Source organism: Electrophorus electricus, chromosome 2 (genome assembly GCF_041902795.1).
Source record: "Electrophorus electricus isolate QZ-2024a chromosome 2, ASM4190279v1, whole genome shotgun sequence".
In the NCBI taxonomy this organism is placed as follows: Eukaryota; Metazoa; Chordata; class Actinopteri; order Gymnotiformes; family Gymnotidae; genus Electrophorus; species Electrophorus electricus.
In genome coordinates, this window is record NC_137498.1 from 32,943,174 (window position 1) to 32,966,793 (window position 23,620).

A 23,620-nucleotide genomic window follows, 5' to 3' on the forward strand; every position below is an offset into this window, starting at 1 on the left:
TTCAGACTTCACAAATTTAAATGAGGAATGTTTTAATGAAACTCAATGGCAGAAAACAGTGGGCAACAACTTAATGCACTTGGATCACCTGAAAATTCACTTAAACACAAGTCATCTTAAAGATCACTTACTTCACCCTGGACAAAATCACAAAATCTACAATGTACACATGCGCAACACTTTCTATTTTGTTTTGGATAATTGTGTAAGGGAAAACTTACTCCAAAAAACATCTGCGATCATAGAAGATGCAATGCACATTACAATATGGCTTGTTAAATAACATGCAAAAGAATGTATGTAGCATGTTTTGGACAGGGGTCAATGAGGCAAGTTATGCCAGGTTACAAATAGAAAGTAATACATTAAAAAAGGGAACTAAAATATGGTGTCCATGAACTTCAACTACCACTGCAGCAGTGATGGAAACAGTCATGGGGGATTTTTTTTTTTTTCCTCAATCGTCACCATTACTTTTTAGCTCATCACTGATTGTGATTCTTAACAACCAATATTATAAAGTAGCACTCCATCCAACAAGTTATTCAAGCTGACATAATTTGCACACAACATTAAGACAATAGTTCATATTATTAGGCTGAATAAAATCCACGATATACAAATGTATATAGCTTATGAACATACCATCATATAGTTTATATTCTCCAGGCATGCAGAATGTCAGTGTAACATCTATGACATTTTCCCATGCAGCACATTCTTTTACAATACAATACAAAAAAACAAAACAAAACAGGGCAGGTGGTTACTTATCTCATTTGCCCTGAAATCCCAGCAGTCTAGAAAATTCCTGCTCAGTTAAGTTGCATTTTTGCCTATACAAAATATAATAGCAGAGGACTAATGAACATCATAGTGGACAAAATTTTGGGACTTTACTGATTGGTCTGCATATTTGTCAGTATTAATCCTTATTCTACTGATTTCTTTTTATAGATACCAAATGCAAGCAACAGGAAGTCAGGGTAAATGGTCACTACGAAGACTGGTAGATTATTTACAGATCTTGAGCTTGGACTTTGCTAGCAAATGACACAACTACCATAATTCTGTACAACTCCTTTATGCTAATGTTCAAAAGGCTATGGCAGCATGTTCAAGATTGTGAAAAACAAAATACTGGGTACACAACAACCACCTGCAGTTACATGGATAGGATCCACCACGTGTTCAGCAGTGCTTTATTTGTTCTTGTGGGCTGATTCTGCTTTGTGAACAATTAACTTGAACCATACATTTTCCAACTGGTAGTTTGTGGTAGTTTACATCAACATCATCAGTGTTAAAAAGTACAATTTATGTTATGTTAACTAGTGGAAAACCAAGAGGGAGAATTACACTTAAACACAACAGCCCTCCATTGTCATGCAGCTTTACCTTAGACAAGACTAGTAGACTTAATCTTCAAAGTAAGAAACAAGCAAGGAGACCTTTAGCAACACTGACCTTACCTTTAAAACTTTGGTAATACATGTTACAAAGCTTTACATTACACATTAGTGACACCAAGCAATTTACTGTCTGCTTACTGGATTGTGAAAGCAATATATATATATATATATATATATATATATATATATAAACAAAAAAAACAACAAAAAAACACCACCTCCGCCCCCAAACAATATTTAAATACATTCAAGATTTCTTGGTGTCCTGATTTTAGCAAAGGTGAAGAGTAGGGATACCAAAACCAGCTAAATAGACCAAAGAGAACATTCAGATTTTGTACAAAACGCTGGTGGTGTAACTGAACGAGAAGACAGATTGGCTGAGCCCTTTTAAAGGCCACTGAAAGAAATTCTGCTTGATGAGCTCACTCAGGAACTGAATGATTTTACTCTCTTCCTCTGTGTAGCCAAGCTGCAACAAGAAGTTAGTCCTGCGTAACTCTACAGAACCCTGATCATCTGTATTTATGGGCAGGTGAACATGATGGCAGAAAGTGTAAAGGAATGCCTTAGCCGCAAGCTGAGTCAGCATGCTCTGCACATGGAGATAGTAGGTGCTGCCTCGTTTGATCTGAGTCCTGTGGTCTGCCATGTGACCTAAAACTGTTCCTCTGTAGGGGTGGCATCGCAGTGTCTTGTTGTCACAGTCCAGGATGCCTATGTATCGGCTGTAGCGGCTCAGGGAATGGAGCATGCTGGAACCTGCTGGTGAAGCCACTCTGGGTAAAAGGAAAAAACCCTGATGTATAAAACAAGCAGTGCTGCATTTGTGACATGGCTGCCAATTCAGTATGAATGATTCTCTGACAGACCAACACACACACACACACACACACACACACACACACACACACACCAGTACTACTGTTGACTACCGCATACCTCTGTAGTCCAATGAGTTTCCATCTCTGAAGGTCAGTGAGTTGAAATGATGTAGTAAGCCAGGGCTGGACTGTTTCACCATACTTTCCAAGGTTGGGCACAAAAATAGACAATGCATTCACAAGCTTCCTTACTGTCCCCTCCTCAGCTCCAAGAACCACGAGTGTCTGCCCACTAAGCACGCAGAATATGGCTTGCTGAGCAAAGGGGTACTGCCTGATGAACCGGAGCGCACTGTTGCCTGCTTTCTTCTTCTGCTTCACTGTGATCAGACTGCCATAGGTGAATGGTGAACCTGCTCTGTCTGAGCTGGTGGAGGTGCTCATATAGCTTGTACAATCCGAGACATCTTCAATATTCATCCTGGCCATCTCCTCAGAGTGCACACTGGTGCTCTCTTCTGGAAGCATCAAGCCCATACTTGGGCCCAAGGGCAGTCCGGACTCTCCAAAGATGTAGTCGACCTGCAGAGCTGGGTCCCCCTGAAGTAGTGAAAGTGGCTCCTGCTTGACCACTGTGTCCTCACAACACTGTTGCACAGGTACAGGCAAAGGTTCCTCGTAGATAAAACCATCCTGTCCTATACAGCAGGCTGTATCTATTTGAACCAGATTTTCAGTTTCAAACATATCAGCAGTATAAACATCCAATTTATATCCTAGGGAAGGTGACATCTTGTCAGGTGCAGCTCCAGGGAGAATTTCTCCTTGTTGCTCGGATAAGGTTACCGTGCATACCTCATTAGTGCTTCTCCTCACAAAACCATTAGGATTAGCTGGGCTAATATTTCCAAGTGCCTCAATACTCCTGTCACTGCTGAAACTTCCTTTTGTTTCAGTGTCAACAGCTTCTTCTGAGGTTTCCTGTGTGATGTCAGAAGTACTAGACTCTGGGGGTCCTTCCATAGATTCGAGCTCCAACTTATGGTGACCTATCTCTACACAAGTGGCATAAGACTCAAGACTCATTGGCTCGCCAGATAAGTTTGACAAGGATGGCAGGGCAATGTGTGGGTTGTGGTCTGTGTCATACAAATTCCTTGAGTTTTCCTCTTCTTCCCCATGTCTTTCCTCTTCAAAGAGAAAACTGCTAATTTTCTGTTTACTTAAAAGAGCCCAGTCAATCTGGCTAGTGTAAATAAAACAAAGATCTCCTCTGAATGTCTTTTCAATTAAATTCAGATGGTCCATAGTCTGGTGAAAAAAGTTTGAATCACAGAGCTCTTCAAGGGTTTTTAATCGCTTATCAAAACATTTAGCAGATTTAGCTTTAATCAGCTGGGGGGTGTAAGAGAGTTGCTGACTAGCATTATCTGTTTCAACACATTTATCCCTACTTATGGAATGAGTAGAAGAGAATGTATGGTCAACCATATTTGTCTCAACTGGCTTTTCTGGCTCATATTGCACATAATCTGTATCCATTTTTTTGTTTGGATATGACATAATCTGCCTCAAAAGATCTTTATGTTCATAGATTGATTTTTCCACATTTGCCAGTTCATTAGCTTTCTCGATAACCTGTGTGGAATAACAACCATTGTTCATTTTCTGTAGCTCCGTCTCCTTGTGCAGCACTGTTCTGGTATATTCCAGGTCTTGCAATTTCTTCTCTAACTCATTTGCAAAGGCCTTTCGATTTCCTGACTTTAAGCTCTCCGAAGCCTTGGAAAATCCAGAGGAGAGCTGCTGAAACTGCTGCATGATTTTCCTTTCGTCTGCTGAAATATAGGCCATGCAAAAAGGGCGTACAAATCCACGTGCCTCCAAATCGTAGAGGGTTAGGTGATGTACATAGGCAAATGCACCCTCCTTGGAATCTCCAAGGACAACTTTTGAGTCCTCCACAAAATTGAGCTTTGGGTAGCTACATCCTGGAGGATGACCAACAAAGGAAGCTTGGTAGTCCACAGACATGATGCGCAGTGAGAAGTAATTAAGGTCAAACGTCCCACACACTCTCGGATCATCTGGAATTGTGAGCAATGGCTGTGGACCGACCTGTTCTGAAAACTCAGAGATGAGGATAAAATCCTTGGAGAATTTTGCATAGGATGTCTTTGTCCATGGATTCGCATTTGCAGCATGTGGAAACAAAGGCACAGAAAACTCCGCTGGGAGCAAACATGGATCTGTGTATGAATCTCCAAAATCGTCATCTTTGGTAAATGCCACCACATCTGGTGAACCAATCATGTTCTCGAAAATTCACAAGCGACATTAGAAGAAACGTTCCGCGACAGAGTCAAGATATCAGTAGTTACACTGAAGTAGACCCTACATCTAGTATATAAAAAAAAGATAATTGCGGTTGTATGGCACTAATATCACAAATTCGTTAATGCGAACGGTTTAAATTCACGCAATGGCTGATTACACAACAAATACAAATTTTTATGAACCTTGGCTAGAAATAGCTGTCAGGTAGTTAGCGTAAGCTAACGCTAGCTAACCAATGTTGCTTCGATACCTTCGCCCCCCAAACACTGACTTAACTCTAGTGCCATAAAGGTAAGTCAAGATAATAATTAATAGTTAGGTAGAAAAACATCTGTCTATAATGTCTGACTAACAATTTTACAAAGCACAGCCAACATATTTAGCAAGCCGCCGCAACGTTCCTTACATTCAGATCAATTACACGTCCTACCTACACCAGCAGCCATATTTCAATCTTATGCTCCGTCCAGTAACAGAATTTGTGCAGCTCATATGACTCACAAATCATTGCCATGCAGACTTTCATGTGTACAACTGTTTGAAGATCAGCTAACCTGGGAGCAACTGCGGGAACTCTAAGCTACTCCTATGCACTCCAATGACGTCGATCGGTCAACTTCATTAGGAATGACTTTCATCAGGAAGTAGACTATAAAAATGAATTATGTTGTTGGAATTTGAAATAGCATTTTTATATACGATTTTTAATAAACGGGGTAGTTTACAGTATACATTAGTTATTCCCCACGGTTGCAGTGATTTAGCTATTTTTTAACAGGAAACGCGTAACTCAGTGCTTTACGGCTATTTTGCGACGGTTTTTGACAGGCGCCGAATTTAGAAAGTTCGTACGTCAGACAAGAAGTTGCTATCTACAGTTACATAAATAACGGCATTGGCATCCGCGTGTGGTTTTAGATGTTTTTCACTAGCTAAATAAGTATACTTTGTTGTATACAGCCATCTGGCTTGTTGAAAAAATGGAAAGCTTAGCAGTACCAGCTAGCAAGTTAAAGGTTGCGCCACATTAGCCATCAAGCTACCTTGCTAGCTACTTTGACAACACGGTGCTTTTAGGCTTAGGACCTTAGAGCTAGCTGGATACTATGTCTTGTTTAACGACACCACACGTCGCACGAATCATTAGGCTATAGGAATGAACATTATTAGATCAGTGCTTCAAGTGACAACTCGGAGACGATTCTGTAGACAAATATCTATTAGCATGATCAGGAGAACTCAGATTAAGAAAGTGCTTTGTGTTGCTGAGAAAAACGATGCAGCCAAAGGTATTGCCGAGTTAATGTCCAACGGGAGATCAAGGAGGGTGAGTGTGGATCATTGTATAGTAACACAGTTTCAGTAGGCTGGCATGCCTGTTTTTGCAAAGGAAATGTTTAGAATGACACTTTTTCCTCTCATAACAGAGAGAGGGGCTCTCGGTCTACAACAAAATATACGAGTATGAATATAATCTGTTTGGACAAGTAAGTGTTTTGTAACCTATAACAAACAGTCGTGGAAATTGTTTGTTATAATTGACCTAATGTGTAATATTTGGTATTTTATAACAGAATGTTACCATATGCATGACTTCTGTGTCAGGACATCTTTTAGCTCTTGAATTCAAAGCACATTTTCAGAAATGGTAAGTAATGGTAATCTATAAATATAGTCAAAGACTGATGTTCTATAAAATGGATTTAATGTAAAATTCACCTCATTGCATGTTTACATATCTATGTGACAGGCACAGCTGTAATCCAGTCATGTTGTTTGATGCAGAGGTAGAAAAGTATTGTCCTGACAACTTTGTGCAAATTAAGGTAATTTTACTTATTTTTTGTTATTTTGTTTTGTTGTTTTATTGCTGTTATGTTTTGTTTGTTTCTAATTTAAAATTAAAACAAATTGTGTATAACAATCAGTTTCAAAAATTATATGTTCATCCCTTAGAGGACCTTGGAGAGAGAGGTCAGACAGTGCCAAGCTCTGGTCATCTGGACTGACTGTGACAGAGAGGGGGAAAACATAGGTTACGAGATCATTGATGTCTGCAAAGATGGTGACTTGCATTTCCCCCAGTACTGTATTTCCTCCGGTACTGTCTTGCCTGCAGTATTTTTATTTGTGGACTGTGATGTTCTGACTTGAGCTTGTTTTCTGATAGTTAAGCCAAACATCCAGGTATTCCGTGCTCGGTTCTCAGAGATTACCCCCAACTCCATTAGAAGAGCCTGTGAGTCTCTGACTGAGCCAGACATTAATGTCAGTGATGCTGTGGAGGTGAGGCAGGAGCTTGATCTCCGCATTGGTAAGTTTTCCATGCACCACCCTACACAAGCAATCTCTATTTGCCTGTTAAATTCTCCATGCAATCAGCTGTTTCTTTCAACTGCTTACAAGGAGCGGCATTTACAAGGTTCCAGACTTTACGACTACAAAAGATCTTTCCAGGCTCTCTGTCTAATCAGCTCATTAGCTATGGGAGTTGTCAGTTTCCTACCCTTGGCTTTGTGGTAGAGAGATTCAAAGCCATTCAGGCCTTCATCCCTGAGACCTTCTTTAAAATTAAAGGTAATTTTTTGTGTTCTCACAAGGCCATCAAACTCTTAACCAAATATCTAATAAATATGCTGTTCTATTGGCATGTATATCTACTAAATATTCTTAATTAAAGAGGTAATACCAACTTTGTCTGCCAGTGGTTCACGAGCCTAGTGAAGAGGAATCAGTGGAGTTCGGCTGGAAAAGGCATCGCCTGTTTAACCACACTGCATGTCTTGTGCTCTACCAGATGTGCATGGAGGTTAGCCACACCTAGCATTTGACTTTTTGACATTTTAATTACTACACTGGTAATCTTTGTATATGGATTGTGTTGTCAATATATGTTGTAACTAATAATGCAATGCATGATTAACCAATTAGACAGGATTATAATGTAAATATGCGCATTAGGAGTTTTTTTTTTAATGTTATCTCAGAATCCCATGGCAACAGTGATATCTGTGACAACTAAACCAAAAAGCAAATGGCGACCATTACCCCTCGATACTGTGGTGAGTGATGAAAGTAGTGAATACAGATAAATTATGTTTAAGCCTGCCTCACATATAATGTAGTCACTTGCTGTGGCATATCATGGTGCTACAGTAGATAAAAACCTACATTTTTAAATTTAATAAGATAAAGATGTTCATTATCACAAAGACCGTAGTCATGGACATGGGATGTTTTTTATTGAAATAAAAGCCTTTGCCTCTGAATAGTTACAAATTAATTTAATGCCTGGTGAAAGTATAGTATAATGTGTATGTAAAATCACTGTGTCATAACAGGAACTTGAGAAACTGGCCTCAAGGAAACTGAAGATTGGTGCTAAAGAGACAATGAAAATAGCCGAGAAGCTCTACACACAAGGGTAAGTTTGGTACAAATTATATTTATTAGTACTGTCAATGGCGTGATATTTTGATTAGTGGACCAATGTAGCAGTGATGGAAAAAATGTTTTGTTGCAGGTTTATCAGTTATCCTCGTACTGAGACCAATATGTTTCCAAAAAACCTGAACTTGGTTCCACTTGTTGAGCAGCAGAGGCAGGACAACGAATGGGGGCCTTTTGCTCGACGTATTCTAGAGAGCGGTGGGCCCACACCTCGAAATGGAAACAAATCAGACCAAGCCCATCCTCCCATTCACCCCTCTAAATACACAAATAATCTTCAGGTGACCTTTAGCTTTACAAATACAACTTACTAAATGTGCTTCCTGATCCATTAAAATGCTTGTAGTGTTTTCTTCTATTGCATGTGAAGTCTTTTTTTTCCATTCATTTTGATCTGTATAGGGAAATGAAAGACGGCTGTACGAGTTTATTGTTCGTCACTTCTTGGCCTGTTGCTCCAAGGATGCAGAGGGCCAGGAGATGACTGTGGAAATTGACATTGCTAAAGAGAGGTTTTCTGCAAGTGGACTCACGATTATTGCAAGGAACTATCTTGAAGTTTACCCATATGACAAGTGGTACAATAAGGTGCTCTTTCTGCTTTGAATATTTTTTTTAACTAGGTCTCCCTGACAAGAGACTGAACTGTCAAACATGGGTACCTACTTAAAAAGATTTTAACCCCAAATATCCATGGGATGCTTCTTGTTAAACAGAAATATGCTTTTTGTGTGTGTAGGTTATTCCATTATATGCACCTGATACAACATTCCAACCTACAGCAATTGAGATGGTGGAAGGACAGACCAGCCCTCCACAGCTTCTGACAGAGGCTGATTTGATTTCGCTAATGGAGAAGCATGGAATTGGTATGGTTCTTATAAGTTTGCAAGTTTCTAAGTTTGGTATTGCCACTTTGTTCACAGGGTTAAACTTAGATGTTTAATTCCACAGGCACAGATGCCACACATGCAGAACACATCGAGACCATCAAGAGCCGCATGTATGTGGGGCTGACGACAGATCAGAGGTTCCTTCCTGGAGAGCTTGGGATGGGCCTTGTTGAGGGTATGGAAGATGTATACTATTGGCCACAGGGTCAACTGTGAAGTCCTTTAACCCATACTTCATTAGTTCACATATAGAAAGAGAGGTACTGTTAATGGTGCGTCACTGTTTGGGGTTTCAGGGTACAATTCTATGGGTTATGAGATGTCTAAACCAGACCTGAGGGCAGAACTGGAGGCAGACTTGAAGCTTGTGTCAGAGGGCCGGAAGGACAAAGCATCTGTTCTCAGACACCATGTGGCAAAATACAAGGCTGTTTTCATTGAGTCTGTCAAGAAGGCAAAGAAGTGAGCTTATTTTGAGTGTTTTGTTGTAAAAGCACTGCCCAAGTTATTTACTAAGTCTTAATCATTTCTATAAACACTAAAACCTTTTTTTTCAAGGATGTTTGATAGCATATCTAGCAAACGTTTGATAGATATTTTTTGTATTCTCAGATTGGATGAGGCTCTGTCCAGTTATTTGGGTGAGGCTCAAGAGTTTACGGAACAAGAGGAACAGGAGCTAGAGATGCCTCTACCAGTGAGGAAGTGTCTGCAGTGTAGCCGAGACATGGTTTTGAAGAAGAAGAAGGACAACACAGGGTAGGCCACTAGTCAGTGTTAATGATTTTGTTGGGTTGAAATCTTGCTGAGTACAGATGAGATCTGCCCTTTCCCTTTCCTAGTATTTTTTTTTCTTCATCACACTCATTACATCCTCTCTTGGCAGGAAGTTTCTGTCATGTTTGGGCTACCCAGCCTGTAAGGCAGTAGTGTGGTTTCCAGATGTAGTGCTCGAGGTCAGCAGAGATGACAGCATTTGTCCAACTTGCCGCCCACACCCTGTCCACATGTAAGAAACAGGACTGTAGTTCCTCTTCTGGTATTAGTCAATATTCACTTTAATACAGAGTCTGTCGTGTCAGAACAGAACCAAAAAATGCCATCTGTGTCTTCCTGAAACCCTTTCCAGGCTGAGGTTTAAGTTCAAGAGGGGGAGTCTCCCTCCAGGGATGCCTCTAGAGTTTGTTGGATGTATTGGTGGCTGTGATGACACTTTGAGAGAGGTCCTGAATTTGAAGTATCTACATGGAGGAGGAGAGTCCCGCACTCAGGTTAATTGCAGTTCAGCCTTCTCTCAATCTAATCATCCAAGACCCAATCCAGTGCTTCAGTCTAGGCCAGATAACAGACCTTCATCTCCACGGCCCAGAGCAGTCAGCAGCAGACTCCCCCCACCCACCTCGGCAGCAACATGGTTATCACACTTACCATCCTGCACCCAAAACGATGCTGTTGTGTGTAACTGTGGCCAGGACGCGCTTCTCCTCACGGTTCGTAAAGAGGGTCCCAACCAAGGCCGTCAGTTCTACAAGTGCAGCACGGGGGGCTGTAAATTCTTCCTGTGGGCCGATCAGCCCAATGACCAGCACGGGCCAGCAGGGAGCAGAGGTCATGGGTTGCCGCCTCCCAGACCTTCACTTGGCCTTGGAAGTGCACCTCAGCACAGGCCTGGTAACAGAGGATCAGGCATAGATGGGGGAGAGACCATGTGCCACTGTAATGAACCCGCCGTCACAAGGACGGTCATGAAAGATGGGCCAAACAAGGGCAGAATGTTCCACACCTGTGGCAAACCGCGTGACCAGCAGTGCGGCTTCTTCCAATGGGTGGACGAGAATGTGGCTCCAGGTAATTAACACATCTTAAGTGCATCTTTTAGTTGTACATTTTTTGTTTTCTTTTCTTTTATTCCCCACATTAAACAGTATCATTGACTGACCAAAACATCCTCTGAATTTTGTGAATCTGAAAGATTCATCTTGTCGTGAATCTTTTGGTGTGTTTTTTTTTTTTTTTTTTCCTGGTCGTGTTTTTTTTAAATTAATTTATTTTTTTTAGCATAGAACAAAGAAAGTGGGTACAGCTCATCATAGGCCATCATAATCCCATTACATACACACACAACTACAGAAACAAAATAAAAAAGATGGGATGAATAAATACAAAAAAACATGTTTTCAGTGGCAAGTACATCTTTTCTCAGAATTTACTCCATGCTGCACTTAATGTTTGAGCGTTATTAAATATTAAAAATTATAATCTTCATTGTTAGTAAGGTCATTTTTAATGTTGGATAAGAGATCAAATTTAGAATTATTCTTGAGATAGAACAATTGAAATATCAGTATATTAGTGTATAGAAATCTATCATCATTATTTTTGTAAGTGCCTGAAAGAATTTACTACACAGTGTCTAAATATGTAGCTATGAGTAAATACACAAGATATGAAGGAAGAGAAGGAGGTCCCAATAACCTTTTATTGATTGCTGTGCAGTGTTTTAAATTGTGTTCTGAAATTCTATTTAATTTTTTATTTATTTATTTTACATTTATGTGGTTGATTAATGGTGAAATTTACACCTATCTATCTGACAATAGACTGTTATTAAATAAGGGGCAGATTTTCAAAATTCTAAGATCCTTTGCCCTAGGCAGATGTCTACTGAATAAGAGTAATATGAGTGCATAAGACCAGAAAGAACTGTAAGTAGTTAGTTGGCATAGGGAGAAATGTAATGATTTTCTGTGGTATTATCCCAGCTACTGTAGGAAGTTCTCATGAACACAGCAAAAAGTGGGCTGGTGGTACGAAGACTGGAGCCTCCTCAAGCAAAGCTGCTGCTCCCAAAAGGCAGAGGACTTGTGGAATTTGCCATCAGCCTGGCCACACGTGCACCACCTGTCCCCAGGGCCGGTGACACAACCACTGCTCGAGCTTCTTGTTGCATTTATAGCAGCAGTCTCCTGAATCTGGTTTTTGTAATTTGTATGATCATTTTTGTCTCAAAGGTATTAATACTATTACAGAATAAAAGGTAACATTTTATAAATTTATTTTTGTTGTCATTAATTTGTTGACTAATTTGTGTTATGGCATATAATGTTAAAAGTAGGTTGAATCCCCCATTTCTTTACTCAAGATTCAGCTAGCTTACTGGAAAAAATAGATGGGCTATTGTTTGAACTACTGACTTTTTGCTGATTGGTATTTCCACACATCTTAGAATAACTACAAATGAAACCACATCCTCATAAATGTCTTAAAGGTAATAGAACCCTGATGTGCTTATTTGTTAATTCTATGATCATGTTTTTTTCTGAATTAATCAGCAAATGAAAGATGTGACTGGAGGAATTTCCCTCCAAACAAGAACTCTCTTGACCAATGTCATTCATTCAAACTTTAATGTAACAATTCCAGCCAGTTTATTAGAATTTCTTAATGATTCCTGTGTTTAAAAATCCAACTCCACTTATTGGACTGTGAAGAAAAATGCTAACAGTACAAAATTGATCTTGTAACTCAACTCTGCCCTGAAAAATTAATTAAGAACCAGTTATTTGTTGAGACAAAAGGGTAAATTACTGGTGCTTTTGTCAGAGATCTTGTTTCAGTGGATCATCTCATTGGAAGCAGCAGTAACCAGAAGGATTTCATTCATCATTGTTATGCATTACTGAATTACCTAAGCAACTGTCCTTGAGTAATCAGTCTAATGAAAACACCTTTACTTTTAGATCTGCTTATTCTTAATGAGATGTTAGTTTGTGTTATTTTATTTTTTATGATACAGTCAAATTTCCTGTTTGATGACCAGGAACACCCTTCATCTTTTACAGTCCATGACTTTGAGGTATTAAACTTAGTGAGAAATTATTAATTACCCAAAACCACATAGTCTATTCAAAGTGAAGTTACTCATTCCTTTTTGAGGGTGAGACAGTCTTATATTTTCAAAAGGTAATGCACATGCATACATATAAGGTGTATTTGCTTTTAAGTCCAGCGACTAAAAAGAATGCTTTCCGTCTTTCAGTGAAGTCAAAGATTGTGTGTGGACTGTGGGAAATTAACTTTGAAAGGGTGGGGCTATACAAAGGCTTCTGTGGTCATACGCCCAGAAATAGTGCTAGAAAGCATACTGAATTAGAAATGGCTGCCACCGGAGTTCTTCCCTTTATCAGGGGGGTAGACTTGAGTGGAAACGATTTTAAAGTAAGTGCTATGCTCGCTCTCTCTTTCTAACTATTTGTTTGTAGATTCATTTTAAAAGATCACTTGAATGAGTGGCTAACGTAACGTGCGGTCAGAACGTGGTGAACGAGATACCGTTTGATGTTTAGCCGAGTAAGCGACAACAGTCACTGGGCGTTAGCCATGTTAGTTGGCTTTTCCGAGCAACTTGACAATATGTATCTAACGAGATCAACTTCTGAACAAGAAAAACAACAGTTAAGCTGGACAGTTAATCAGCGGTGTTTGCCGCTGGATAGCAATTAAACGGATACAGTTTTGATTGCTAAAATACAGCCAATTAAAAAAAAAAAAGATTGCGTAGCTTGCTAGCTGGGAAGCTAAGTGAGCTAATCTAGCTAGCTGGCTAGCTGAGCAAGCTGTTACATGCCTCAGGAACACATTCATTCACTGTTTGTTGTAGGAATTGGTGTAACTTCTCGGTATATTACGTTAGTTAACCAACATTGATGTGTAAAATGGCCATTATCATTCATTTATCTAAGAATTGACTTGGCACTCGTCATTCCTGATAGTATAATTCAGTACGTTTTATTGGCATGACCGTATTCTTTCTCATAATCATTTCATTTCCTGGTTGCCTTAATAATGAGCATAGCTAGCGCTATATTTATGATGATGTAGCGTTGTTGCTGGAACACAAGTCCTGCTTACAGCTGCTAGGCATGAGGATCTCGCTCTCCTTCTCTCCCTGCAATGGCATCTAATTTAACAAGATATTTATGGTGAAGCCAAATGTCAGATTTCGTGGTTCTTTTAGCAGTTATGCGGTAATAAATGGTACCAACAAGTTTGACATTAATCTTCTCCAGATATTTTTGAACAGATAAGTAATGCGTCTATTGCGTTGTCATCATATTCCCATAGGGGGGCTACTTTCCTGAGCATGTCAAATCCATGACCAGTCTTCGATGGCTAAAACTCAATAGAACTGGGCTTTGCTATCTTCCTGAAGAACTGTCCTCACTTCAGAAACTGGTGAATCTATCAATCTGTCTACATTATACAGCAAATGGGCTTCTTACAGTCTGTCTTTTGTGGATGGAAATAGATGAAATAAATGTTGCTTATAAAATTTTTCCCTACTATGTGCTCTTTCAAAATGTTTTATCTAATATATTTGCCATCAGGAACATTTGTCAGTGAGTCACAACAGTCTTACAACGCTACATGGAGAGCTGTCAAGTCTTCCAAACTTAAGGGTAATGATCATAATCATCATTAAATCTTGAAATCTTAAATATTATTAATGCATTTGTGGCTGTGTATATTTCTTACTTAAAATATTAATTATTTCTGAATTTAGGCTGTTGTGGCACGGGCAAACAACCTTAAGAATTCAGGAGTTCCAGATGATATTTTTCAGCTGGATGACCTCTCAGTGCTGGTAAATTATTGTTTCATAGTAAGAAGCAGTTTAATTAATTAGTGTGTTCTATAAACTGGTCTTTCTTGGTCTTGGTGTGTTGCATTTTGTTCTATCAGTGATTTGAATCATGATTTCATCCAAACCCATTTCTTTCTTTTTTTTTTGGTCCAGGACCTGAGCTTCAACCAGCTAACTGAAATCCCAAGGGATTTGGAAAATTCCAGAAACATGTTGGTCCTTAACCTAAGCCATAACAGGTACAACAGTTCACAGTAGCTGTGGTAGTGTTGTTGGAAGGGTGTTGGCATTAATAATAATGGTAAGTGTATTCTGCAAGTATGTTATGATGTTTTTTTTGTATTGTTCTTTATACCCTTTCAGCATTGATAACATACCCAATCAACTGTTTATCAACCTAACTGATCTACTCTATCTGGACCTGAGTGACAATAAGTTGGATAGCCTGCCCCCTCAGATGAGGCGTCTGGTTCACCTGCAGACCCTCATTCTCAACAATAATCCACTCATGCATGCACAGTTGAGGTAGGAATGACTTGCAGCAGTTGCTATCTCACAGCAGTCTTTAACTCCCTTTACAAACAATGTGGTATGTGATTTGGTTTGGTCCATTGACCTCAATGTTTTCCCAGTCAATGATAAGCCCTGGGTGAATGCTATGTTGGTTATCTTCCATGTCTGAACAGGCAATTACCTGCCATGGTAGCCCTTCAAACCCTTCATTTAAGGAACACGCAACGTACCCAGAGCAACATGCCAACAAGTCTTGAAGGCCTCACTTCTTTAGCAGGTACTTGAAGTAAAGCGTATGTTTTTGTTTGTCGGTGGTGATGACATGATTTGTTTACAAGACCATGTATTTTGTTTAATGATCATTTTATTCATACAGATGTGGATCTGTCCTGCAATGATCTGACTCGGGTACCGGAGTGCCTGTATTCCTTAGCCAGTTTGAAACGCCTTAATCTGAGTAACAATCAGATCACAGAGATGTCACTGTGCATAGACCAGTGGACCCAGCTAGAGACACTGAACCTTTCTAGGAACATGCTCAATTCCTTACCCGTAAGTACCCTCCTGCAGCACTGAAGTCATCCAAGAGATGATTATTGTGATTGCAATGTGTATCCAACCATAAAGATGTGCCACAAGCCTCCAGTATTATGAATGGTAATGGTATCGGTCTGTTGGGGAAAGGTAAGTCTATATCATCATGCTTGAACTTGGACCTGAGTAAACACAGAACTTAAGATGACAAGTGCCTGAATAGTTGTATCAATTTCGTACCCTAGTCTGCTGATGCCGTATACCCTAATGACTCTCAAATTGATGTCTTCCAGTCTGCCATTTGTAAACTGTCTAAATTGAAGAAGCTGTATTTAAACTCAAACAAGCTTGACTTCGATGGAGTGCCATCTGGTGTCGGGAAGTTGTCCAGTCTGGAGGAGTTTATGGCAGCTAATAATAATCTTGAGCTGATTCCAGAGGGGCTCTGCAGGTAATGTGATTCACTGGGGGACATGAAATTAGATGTTGCTTAAAAACAAGCAATAATTGAAACTTGTTGTTTTATGGATGTATTTCAGGTGTGGAAAATTAAAGAAATTAGTCCTGAATAAAAACAGGCTGGTGACTTTACCAGAGGCAATTCATTTCCTCACTGATTTAGAAGTAAGGTTATAAATTGTGCTCACACTAAAGAATTTATTGGTCTGTAAGTATAATTTTACTGTTACTACAAATAATTGCAATTGCAGTTGTTTCTAACTAGGTTTTGGATGTGCGAGAGAATCCCAACCTGGTTATGCCTCCCAAACCAGTCGACAGGGCAGCTGAGTGGTACAACATAGACTTCTCTTTGCAGAACCAGCTGCGGTTGGCAGGCGCGTCACCAGCCACAGTGGCTGCAGCAGGTGGAGGTGGAGTAAACACAATCATTCATTATTGTTATTGTAATGGCTCTCCCATATCCAGTTTCAGGCATGATGTTGACAAAATGGTACTTGTATGTGACATACTTTCAGACACACAAATGCATAAAATGGCATGAATCCAGTCCTGGAAAAGCTAATGGGATGACTGTTTAGTTGTTGGCCTGAGGTTCAATGTGTAAACACTCTCCCCACAGGAAATAGTCCAAGAGATCCAATGGCCAGGAAGATGAGGTTAAGACGACGGAAGGATTCCACACAGGATGACCAGGCTAAACAGGTGCTGAAAGGAATGTCTGATGTGGCCCAGGAAAAGAATAAGTCCATGGAGGTGAGAAAAGAGCATAGGTTTTCATGTATCAAATCATACATTAATTCTTATGATCCAAAGAAATTGAGACTATATTGTATAATAAATGTTGTTGTTTTTTTTTTATCAGGAGAATGGTGATATGAAATATTCTGATCTGAAGTCTAAGCGCTGGGATAAAAATCTTGAGAAGCCTCCTCTTGACTATTCTGAGTTCTTTATGGAAGATGTGGGGCATGTGCCTGGAGTCACTGTGTGGCAGATAGAAAACTTTTTGCCTGTGCAAGTGGATGAGGCTTTCCATGGGAAATTCTACGAGGCAGACTGTTACATTGTCCTGAAGGTGAGATTTGAGATGTTTTGGCACATGGCTCTGAATTTCTGATAAGTTGTTAATATTTGTCAGAAGTGTCTGGGGTTTTTTTTAACCTTGGTCTTGGGTTACATAATGGTGTTACATAAAATGGAACACTTACTCTGCTTATATCCCTTATCTTTGTCCTCATTTACAGACTTTTCTAGATGACAATGGAGCCTTGACTTGGCAGATCTTCTACTGGATTGGACAGGATGCCACCTTAGATAAGAAAGCTGGCTCTGCTATCCATGCTGTTAATCTTCGCAATTACCTGGGTGCTGAGTGTAGGACCATCAGGGAGGAAATGGGAGATGAAAGTGAAGAGTTTGGTGCGGTCAGTAGAGCTCACTCAGACAACCATATTATTGTCTAGCAATCTCCTTTTAGTTCAGAAGTCTCAATTACTGAACTAGCTGAACTCTAATGTGTTTCTGTTCTGCAATCCTGAAGGTATTTGACAATGAAATATCCTATATAGAAGGAGGAACTGCAAGTGGATTCTACACAGTGGAGGATACACAGTACCCAACAAGGTATCAAACTGAAACAAAGCAAAGAACCAACACTTTTAGTTGCTGCCTAGCATGTGTGAATTGCCTCTTACTTTTTTTTAAAATAGACTTTATCGTGTGTATGGAAAGAAGAACATCAGGTTAGAGTCTGTACCTCTAAAGGCAGCCTCTCTTGATCCACGGTAAATCCAAGATCACCCCTAATCTGCTAGACCCTTTACCAATATCTGTATTCTCAAAACCCAACTGTTTTTCTTCCTCTCTTCAGGTTTGTATTCTTGCTGGACACTGGTCTTGAAATATATGTGTGGAGAGGAGCCAATGCTACCTTAAGTGGTACTACAAAAGCCAGGTATTTTTGAGATGGGTCATTTTGAAGAATACTGGCATTTTATTTTTCTCTACAGTTTAACCTGTATTACTGCAAATGTCACCTTTTTAGGTTATTTGCAGAGAAGATAAACAAGAATGAGAGGAAGGGAAAAGCAGAGATCACTTCATTGGTACAAAATCAGGAGCCCCCAGAGTTCTGGGAAGTTCTTGGTGGACAGCCTGAAGAAATAAAAAAACATGTTCCAAATGACTTCACTCCTGTTCGACCCAAACTCTACAAGGTAGGTACATGATGTGATATGTATGCAGTACCCTTCTCAAGCTGCATTGTAAAGCTGTCAAACAAGAATAGATTGGCGGGGGAAAAAACATTTATATGTTGGCTCTAGGTTGGCCTAGGTTTGGGATATCTTGAACTGCCCCAGATCAACTATAAGCTTTCAGTTGAGCACAAAAACAGACTCAAACTTGATGTCCTTCCAGAGCTCAGACTGGTATGTAAAATTGTAAATTCCAAATATCATTCCACTACTACCAAATTATTTAAGTGTGCAGCTGATTTCTTTTGAATTTGCTAATCATGAAAATATCTTCTGGCTGCAGCTCCAAAGTCTTCTAGACACTAAAGGAGTATATATATTGGACTGCTGGTCTGAAGTCTTTATTTGGATTGGACGCAAGTCTCCTCGCCTTGTAAGAGCTGCTGCCCTGAAATTGGGGCAGGAAATGTGCAGCATGCTTCATCGCCCAAAACACGCTGTTGTCATCCGCAATCTGGAGGGCACTGAAGTCCAGGTTAGATTTCAGGAGTTCTAAAAACTATGCACAAACATGTTATCTGAAGTAATTACAACAGATTATTTTCACTGTATTTGCAAATTGCTACTTATGATGTTTCTTACATCCATTTCTAAAGTAGCATCTGCCAAACCCCCAAACTCACCAGGTTTAAGAGTGTACAGCCATGACTAAAATGGGTGTAAAATGGTTATCTTCCCTTGTTTCATTTCACCCTGTTGTTCTCAATAGGTCTTCAAATCCAAGTTCAAGAACTGGGATGATGTGCTGAAGGTGGACTACACCAAGAATGCAGAGAGTGTACAGCAGACTGGTGGCCTGTCTGGAAAAGTAAAGAAGGATGCTGATCAGAAGGGCCAGATGAAGGCTGACCTAACTGCCCTATTCCTGCCCAGGCAGCCACCCATGCCCCTGTCAGAGGTGATATCTGTCTCTACATTGCATTGATGGCAGACTGGTTTATAGCTCAGTTCATGAGGCTGGTGGATTTTATTTAAACTGCTTTTTAAATATGCTTATTAACTTCTTAATACCTATTTGAAACATTTCTAATCCTTTTTAGGTTCCAGTAGTTTTTGGTATCTACATGATTCTAAGGCAGGACATTTGAAGTTGTCTGTGTGTTTGCTCACTTAATGTTTAGATTGTGTTGGCGTATTATATCTGAGAAACTAGCACTCAACGAGATTGTACGTGGTGGTGCAAAGAGTGAGAGCCATGAATGCGTAACCTTTACAGGCTGAGCAAATGATGGAGGAGTGGAATGAAGACCTGGATGGCATGGAGGGATTTGTTTTGGAGGGGAAGAAGTTTGCCCGTCTGCCTGAGGAGGAGTTTGGTCATTTTCACACACAGGACTGCTATGTCTTTCTGTGCAGGTTGGTGATACCTGGATAGGTAGTCTTGTTCTTTGTTAAGCATTTCTTTGTTGTTTCCCTTTATTTTCCTTGAACACTCTGTTAAATCTTTCCATATCCACACAAGTAATCTGGGTTAGGGGTGAAAAAAATGTTTACTGTTGTGATATTTTGTGTGGAAAAAGTGGCTGGTTTAAATTCTCTAGTCTAATGCCATTATTTGACATTTTGTTGTCACATTGTCCAGATACTGGGTGCCTGTGGAGTATGAGGATGAGAAAGGGAAAGAGAAGGGTGAGGAAGGGCAGGGGGAGGACGAGGACAAGCAGCCTGAAGAGGACTTCCAGTGTGTGGTCTACTTCTGGCAGGGTCGTGAGGCCTCCAACATGGGTTGGCTTACGTTCACATTCAGCTTGCAGAAGAAATTTGAGAGCCTTTTTCCTGGCAAGCTAGAGGTAATTTTTTTTTTTTGTAAACAGACATTTTGCATTAATGTTCACACATGGATATAAACAGTGGTGCTGTTGGGGGAAAATTGTTTGATGTAAAGAGATCATAAAAGCTACTTTTAATTGTCTCCAAATGCACTCACCTAGTAAATGTTTCTAATGCTGTGCTTTAAGTCGTTTAGTCATATGAGATTTCTGTTCTGTAGTGTTATGAGAGTACTGTTCTGAAGTGTTATTGAGGGACATTTTTCTTTTTGGTTTAGATAAGAACCTTTTGAGTAATGTTTTTGGTCATGTTGCACATGCACCAGGTTGTGAGGATGACCCAGCAGCAGGAGAACCTCAAGTTCTTGTCACACTTTAAAAGGAAGTTCATTATCCATAAAGGGAAGAGGAAACTTAAAGTGGACAATGTGCAGCCTAGCCTGTACCACATAAGAACTAATGGCAGTGCACTCTGCACCAGGTTAGTAGATTATGCATTACACTTTTGAATTTAATCTTTCTTTTTAATATGCCATAAAAAGGCTACATTTAAGTGTAAAAATAACCTTTTCCTTTCAATCTTTAGAACTATCCAGATACCCACTGATTCCAGTAACTTGAATTCTGAGTTCTGTTACATACTGAAGGTAAACAATTTCAGATTTTTCAGCATTTTAAGAAGTGATGATAAACCCCCAAAACAAACTAGTCCATCTAGAAATTGAGATTGGTGACAGGGTGAGCAGTTGGGGGGGGGGGGGGTCAGCTATGGTGATGCATGTTAGTCAAGTCCATAATTGTGTATTTCTGTTTTGTCACTTTATATTTTGTCAAATGTAGTGCTAGTGCTACCTGCTAGACCTTATTTGCACTAACAAAAGGTTTCTGCCCATTTGGTATTAATAATTATTTCACATGTTGGTTTTATTAGACATTTAATTAAAATTTGTGGGTGTTGTGATCCTTTTTCCAGGTGCCATTTGAGAGCACAGACAACCAGGGTATTGTGTATACGTGGGTTGGCAGAGCTGCAGACCCAGATGAGGCTAAGCTGGCAGAGGACATCATGAACTCAATGTTTGATGACAGCTACAGCAAACAGGTATATGCCTGACTATTTAGCAGTTAAAAGTTTAAAGACAACACTGTTTGATATGGGAATGAGAGGAATTGGGGTTTTTTCTCCCACCATGCCAGGTGATAAATGAAGGAGAGGAACCAGAGAACTTTTTCTGGGTGGGCATTGGCACACAGAAACCATATGATGAAGATGCAGAGTACATGAAATTTGCCAGGCTTTTCAGGTTAGGATCTGAAGTGATTATGGTTATCTTGGGTTTAGTGGGTGATGTTTTTGTCTGTGGTCAATGTATAAAACCTTTTTTTTTTTTTGCCTGTGCTAATTCAATCAGGTGCTCTAATGAGAAGGGCTACTTTTCTGTATCTGAGAAATGCTCTGACTTCTGTCAAGATGACTTGGCTGATGATGACATCATGTTGCTGGACAATGGCAAAGAAGTAAAGACGCAAACTGAATTGAGCAAATGTTTCGTTAACAGCCAAAGTACAGTTGTGCTTGATGATCTGTATTTGATTTACAGGTGTACATGTGGGTTGGAACCCAGACAAGCCAAGTGGAGATCAAACTGAGTCTGAAAGCTTGTCAGGTGACACTTGAGCAACACCCTCTCTGCTTTTTTGCTTTGTCCATTAATATATGCACTGCAGTATATTGTATGTACTTGTGTAACTTTTCTTGTTCGTTTTGTTTTGTTTAACACATCCTTGATCGTTTGTCAGGTCTACATTCAGCACATGCGGTCCAAGGATACAGAGAACCCAAGGAAACTGCGCCTAGTGCGCAAAGGCAACGAACCTCACTGCTTTACCCGCTGTTTCCATGGCTGGAGCACCTTCAGGACTGCCCCTGTATAGACCATCCACTTACAGCATAGTCTATGAATTCAGTAGAGCATCATCCTCTACACCACCCTTAAGAAGCTGTCTCTTCTTTATGTGCACTGCAGTTATAGTAACACCTTCTTTGAAAAGCTCATATATACAAATGTTTACTTCTTTTTGAACAATTGGTGAAATATTTGTGTAATATTGCAAGAAGCAGAAAGCTTCTAGAAATTATACTAAAGCTAAGAGGTACTGCATAAGAAAGACGTTGCTGTATTCTTTGAAGAATGAGGAAAAGGGGGAAAAAAACAACTCTGAGGGATAGTGTGCTCGTTTTAAATCACCTGATGGGATGTATACTATAAATCTGGTAGTTATGAATTCTACCGCTATTCATCTTGAATAGATGCTGTGTTAAGTTGATACCAAGATTAGTTTGCTAACTCTTTACTCCATGTCAGTATCTTGGTTAGATTACAGATATTAAGGGGACTTTGCACACTTTCACTCTCCCACATTAACTCGGGTTTTGATCTGTTATATGGTTTCAATATGCACTTCATTATATTCTGCCAGTGTAATAATCAAAACAGGCTCTTGCTGCCTAGCACGTCAGGCACTTAGAACTAGAGCACAAGCAAACGCATGGACTCACATCTATATTCTCCAGAAATATCCTGTGCCATAGACAACACACTGCGTGTTTTGTGTTTTGCATGTAAGCACTGTCCAATTCAGGTCTGTCGTCTGCTGCTTTATGCTTCACCGTTGGGATAGTGTCCGACATTTCTAAAATAATGGACTTCACAGTTAACTTGGGATGTCTTTGGAGAAACACTTATCATGTATCAAGTATTTTTGTTTTCTTACTGTGATGCCATAAACTACCCAACACAGTGTTGCAAAATATATTTAGAGGAATGTACCTACTATGGTATATAGTGGCAGTAAGCATAATAGCGAAGCAGTCATAGTTCTTTTTATGGATCACTAGAATTCTTTGAAGGTAAAATACATGTTCCACTTGGAAGGGGAAATGCATTTAACCAAGGACAGCTGCTTGTCTTTAATCATGTTTCATTTATCCTATGGTTATCATAAAGGGATTGGGAGAGGCAAATGAACTTATTTACATTTGGCAGTTTACTGCCCTATTTTGTCTAGCAATTTTTCAGTATCACTGCATCTCATTTGTGTGCATAAAAATGTATTTGTGTACAAATATTTTCTGCCTTTGGCCCTACTTGTAGATGCTCTATTTATGTATTTTGTATTAAAAATAAAAGTTCCATCACAAGTCTATGAAGCATCACTGAGTATTTGTCAAGAAATAGGTAAATATTAGTTGTCAACACTGTCTTGTAAAAAGTATAAGAACAGAGGTTACTTTAGGGTGCTTGCATACATGAGCAAAAATACTACAAGTTAACAGCTAAATGACAGTAAAGTTGTAGTTAATCTTAAAATACTCAAGTAAAATATTTATATAGCATTTTAAATTGACCACTATACATTTCATTAAAGTGTAGTTTAGATGTAGTTAAGTAAGTATGAATAATGAAGGTAATTGAATTCGTAAGCTATGATGTTTCTGCTCAATAATTACAAATAACTTTAAAAAG

General features: G+C 39.5%; 3 protein-coding genes across 4 annotated transcripts; 2 read left to right on the top strand and 1 right to left on the bottom strand.

Moving 5' to 3' along the window:
• Positions 1-15: 15 nt before the first annotated feature.
• On the bottom strand, positions 16-5,115 carry smcr8a (Smith-Magenis syndrome chromosome region, candidate 8a). The gene is made up of 2 exons (XM_027022209.3): positions 2,355-5,115; positions 16-2,191 (listed from the first exon to the last, which is right to left on the bottom strand). Exons 1-2 carry the CDS (start codon positions 4,547-4,549, stop codon positions 1,741-1,743), a joined length of 2,646 nt encoding a protein of 881 aa, XP_026878010.2. The 5' UTR covers positions 4,550-5,115; the 3' UTR covers positions 16-1,740.
• A 116-nt stretch (positions 5,116-5,231) lies between these two features.
• On the top strand, positions 5,232-11,972 carry top3a (DNA topoisomerase III alpha). 2 transcript variants are annotated; one of them, XM_027022208.3, is made up of 19 exons: positions 5,232-5,900; positions 6,001-6,060; positions 6,148-6,221; positions 6,324-6,399; positions 6,530-6,638; positions 6,744-6,887; positions 6,980-7,150; positions 7,279-7,382; positions 7,561-7,635; positions 7,915-7,997; positions 8,097-8,304; positions 8,426-8,611; positions 8,763-8,892; positions 8,978-9,091; positions 9,213-9,378; positions 9,529-9,675; positions 9,803-9,925; positions 10,046-10,764; positions 11,679-11,972. In XM_027022208.3, the coding sequence occupies exons 1-19, from the start codon at positions 5,730-5,732 to the stop codon at positions 11,834-11,836; spliced, it is 3,018 nt and encodes a 1,005-aa protein (XP_026878009.1). In that variant the 5' UTR covers positions 5,232-5,729; the 3' UTR covers positions 11,837-11,972. The 2 variants fall into 2 exon arrangements, with proteins under 2 accessions (XP_026878009.1, XP_081555638.1); XM_081699512.1 differs by lacking the exon at positions 6,001-6,060.
• Positions 11,973-13,002: 1,030 nt separating this feature from the next.
• flii (FLII actin remodeling protein) lies at positions 13,003-23,298 on the top strand. The gene is made up of 30 exons (XM_035529319.2): positions 13,003-13,134; positions 14,041-14,151; positions 14,304-14,375; positions 14,480-14,560; positions 14,714-14,799; positions 14,924-15,085; positions 15,247-15,350; positions 15,450-15,625; positions 15,901-16,058; positions 16,147-16,231; positions 16,332-16,479; positions 16,689-16,822; positions 16,932-17,144; positions 17,314-17,493; positions 17,610-17,692; positions 17,779-17,853; positions 17,940-18,023; positions 18,114-18,285; positions 18,394-18,498; positions 18,608-18,799; positions 19,034-19,222; positions 19,541-19,680; positions 19,907-20,114; positions 20,420-20,574; positions 20,680-20,740; positions 21,067-21,195; positions 21,291-21,397; positions 21,506-21,611; positions 21,695-21,760; positions 21,894-23,298. Exons 1-30 carry the CDS (start codon positions 13,072-13,074, stop codon positions 22,026-22,028), a joined length of 3,780 nt encoding a protein of 1,259 aa, XP_035385212.1. The 5' UTR covers positions 13,003-13,071; the 3' UTR covers positions 22,029-23,298.
• Positions 23,299-23,620: the final 322 nt, after the last annotated feature.

What these genes read in the sequence shown, in the direction of transcription:
- top3a (XM_027022208.3), top strand. Translation starts at nt 5,730, where the DNA reads ATGAACATTATTAGATCAGTGCTTCAAGTGACAACTCGGAGACGATTC. An exon ending in CATTACCCCTCGATACTGTG is followed by an intron (nt 7,636 to 7,914) that starts GTGAGTGATGAA and finishes GTGTCATAACAG; the next exon opens with GAACTTGAGAAACTGGCCTC. An exon ending in TGGGATGGGCCTTGTTGAGG is followed by an intron (nt 9,092 to 9,212) that starts GTATGGAAGATG and finishes TTGGGGTTTCAG; the next exon opens with GGTACAATTCTATGGGTTAT.
- flii (XM_035529319.2), top strand. Translation starts at nt 13,072, where the DNA reads ATGGCTGCCACCGGAGTTCTTCCCTTTATCAGGGGGGTAGACTTGAGT. An exon ending in TGGATGACCTCTCAGTGCTG is followed by an intron (nt 14,561 to 14,713) that starts GTAAATTATTGT and finishes TTTTTGGTCCAG; the next exon opens with GACCTGAGCTTCAACCAGCT. An exon ending in ATTCCAGAGGGGCTCTGCAG is followed by an intron (nt 16,059 to 16,146) that starts GTAATGTGATTC and finishes GATGTATTTCAG; the next exon opens with GTGTGGAAAATTAAAGAAAT.
- smcr8a (XM_027022209.3), bottom strand. Translation starts at nt 4,549, where the DNA reads ATGATTGGTTCACCAGATGTGGTGGCATTTACCAAAGATGACGATTTT. An exon ending in AAACTCATTGGACTACAGAG is followed by an intron (nt 2,192 to 2,354) that starts GTATGCGGTAGT and finishes CCTTTTACCCAG; the next exon opens with AGTGGCTTCACCAGCAGGTT.